The sequence below is a fragment of the Syngnathus floridae genome, unplaced genomic scaffold (genome assembly GCF_059516105.1).
Source record: "Syngnathus floridae isolate MCC-2025c unplaced genomic scaffold, RoL_Sflo_1.0 HiC_scaffold_39, whole genome shotgun sequence".
NCBI classification, from domain to species: domain Eukaryota; kingdom Metazoa; phylum Chordata; class Actinopteri; order Syngnathiformes; family Syngnathidae; genus Syngnathus; species Syngnathus floridae.
The window spans coordinates 192,483-194,152 of record NW_028284068.1 but is presented as its reverse complement, the minus strand read 5'-3'; the positions used below and the strand labels follow the sequence as shown (position 1 = coordinate 194,152).

General features: G+C 53.8%; 1 protein-coding gene across 1 annotated transcript; it reads left to right on the top strand.

Annotated features, from left to right (window-relative positions):
• The first annotated feature begins 497 nt into the window (after positions 1-497).
• On the top strand, positions 498-1,306 carry LOC148378535 (janus kinase and microtubule-interacting protein 3-like). Its single transcript, XM_088367865.1, has 2 exons — positions 498-856; positions 936-1,306. The coding sequence occupies exons 1-2, from the start codon at positions 644-646 to the stop codon at positions 1,050-1,052; spliced, it is 330 nt and encodes a 109-aa protein (XP_088223991.1). The 5' UTR covers positions 498-643; the 3' UTR covers positions 1,053-1,306.
• The last annotated feature ends 364 nt before the right edge of the window (positions 1,307-1,670 follow it).

Below are 1,670 nucleotides of genomic sequence, written 5' to 3'. Positions count from 1 at the left end.
GGTCCCAGAACACCTTACATTGCTCCTTGCGCCTTTCCCCCGGACATCGTCATCAGTGATCTGATGAAGAAGCTGGACATCCTGGGCTATAACGCCGTAAGTGTATGTCGAACTCCTTATGTTCGCACTCCACGAGACTCGGCGGCTCAAATGTGACTTTTGGAAGGCTTTGCGCTGAAAGAAGCTTGTTGACGCTGTGCCTTTGGGCTCTTGCAGAATCTCACCAACGAGGAGCAGGTGGTCGTGATTCACGCCAGGACCCTTCTCACCCTAGCCGAGAAGGTAACGCGCACGTCCACGCACGCTCTCGCATTCTGCTTATGTGACAGCAGCCTTTCCTCAGTGGTTAGAATACATCAAAGTGACCAAGTCAGCACTTCAACAGAAGATGTTGGACATTGAAAGTGAGAAGGTAGACAGACACGCGACATCAGCCAAGGGGAACTCCGGCAATGTGCCCCAACAATTCTGACCTTGAGCTGTGCTAGGATATGTTCTGCAAGCAGAAGGGCTACCTGGATGAAGAGTTGGACTTCAGGAAGTGTTCCATGGACCAGGCTCATAAGGTAAGCCGCCCTCAAATCTCCCGCCGGACCACTGATGGACGAGGATTGCGGCCCAGAGGATCCTGGAGCTGGAGGCCATGTTGTACGAGGCGCTACCGCAGCGGGACTGCCCCGCCACGGACGGCGAAAAAGCCAGCCACGCTGGCGTGAATGACGTGCTGACGGCGGATCAGAGAGAAGAGCTTAGGAGCGCCGTGGACCAATGGAAGCGAGCCCTGATGTGCGAGTTGAGGGAGCGCGACGCTTGCATCCTCCAAGAGAGAATGGATCTGCTGCACAGCGCGCAACAGGTAAGGGCCCAAAGCCAGCCCGGCACTTACTTGCACGCTTACTGGCTTTTGAATGCCACTTTCCATTTGTCCGTCCTAGAGGAACAAAGAGCTCAAAGAATTCATCGAAGCTCAGAAGAGACAAATCAAACAATTGGAGGAGAAGTTTCTGTTTCTCTTTCTATTCTTCTCCTTGGCCTTCATTCTGTGGCCCTAACACCAGCTGGTGAGTGAGCTCCAGCGGCACCGCACTCGACACCTCCGATACACTGCCAGCCGGTCTCAGACGTTGGCAGACGCTCCGATGCCAACGTATACCCCCCGCCACGGTGACAGAGGCACCGCGTCACACCGGCGCTCATCCAATCAGAAGGCAGGAAAAGCAAATTCACATGCAGGGCACTTTTGAACCAGAAGAGAGCGCCACAAAAAACGGTTGTTGCCCCAAACGCGCACTAAAAAGGGTCAGAATAACAAGAGTCCCACTGGCCAGCCGGGGCCACCCGTCCAGCTGTTTCTTCAGGGGGGAAAAAAATTGGAGTCACCGGTGAGTACATTTTGCATTTAGCTCTGCTTTTCTGCTTTTGTCTTCAAGTGTGTGGCATCCTGCGATCAAAGAGTCAGCCAACCCCAAAGCGGTTGACCTCAACGTCCCACCACCATGCCTACCAGAGCAGGTGACGTGATGCTTTGGACATCCTTCCGTCTCAGATGCCCAAAAGTACTCTTTGCCACATCTGCGGCAATACGGTGTCTTTTCAAAGGTGCAAATAAATCCAGCGTGGGCGGAACACGCACGTCTTCGGTTTTTCCCGCTTTGTTTGTGTGACAGCTG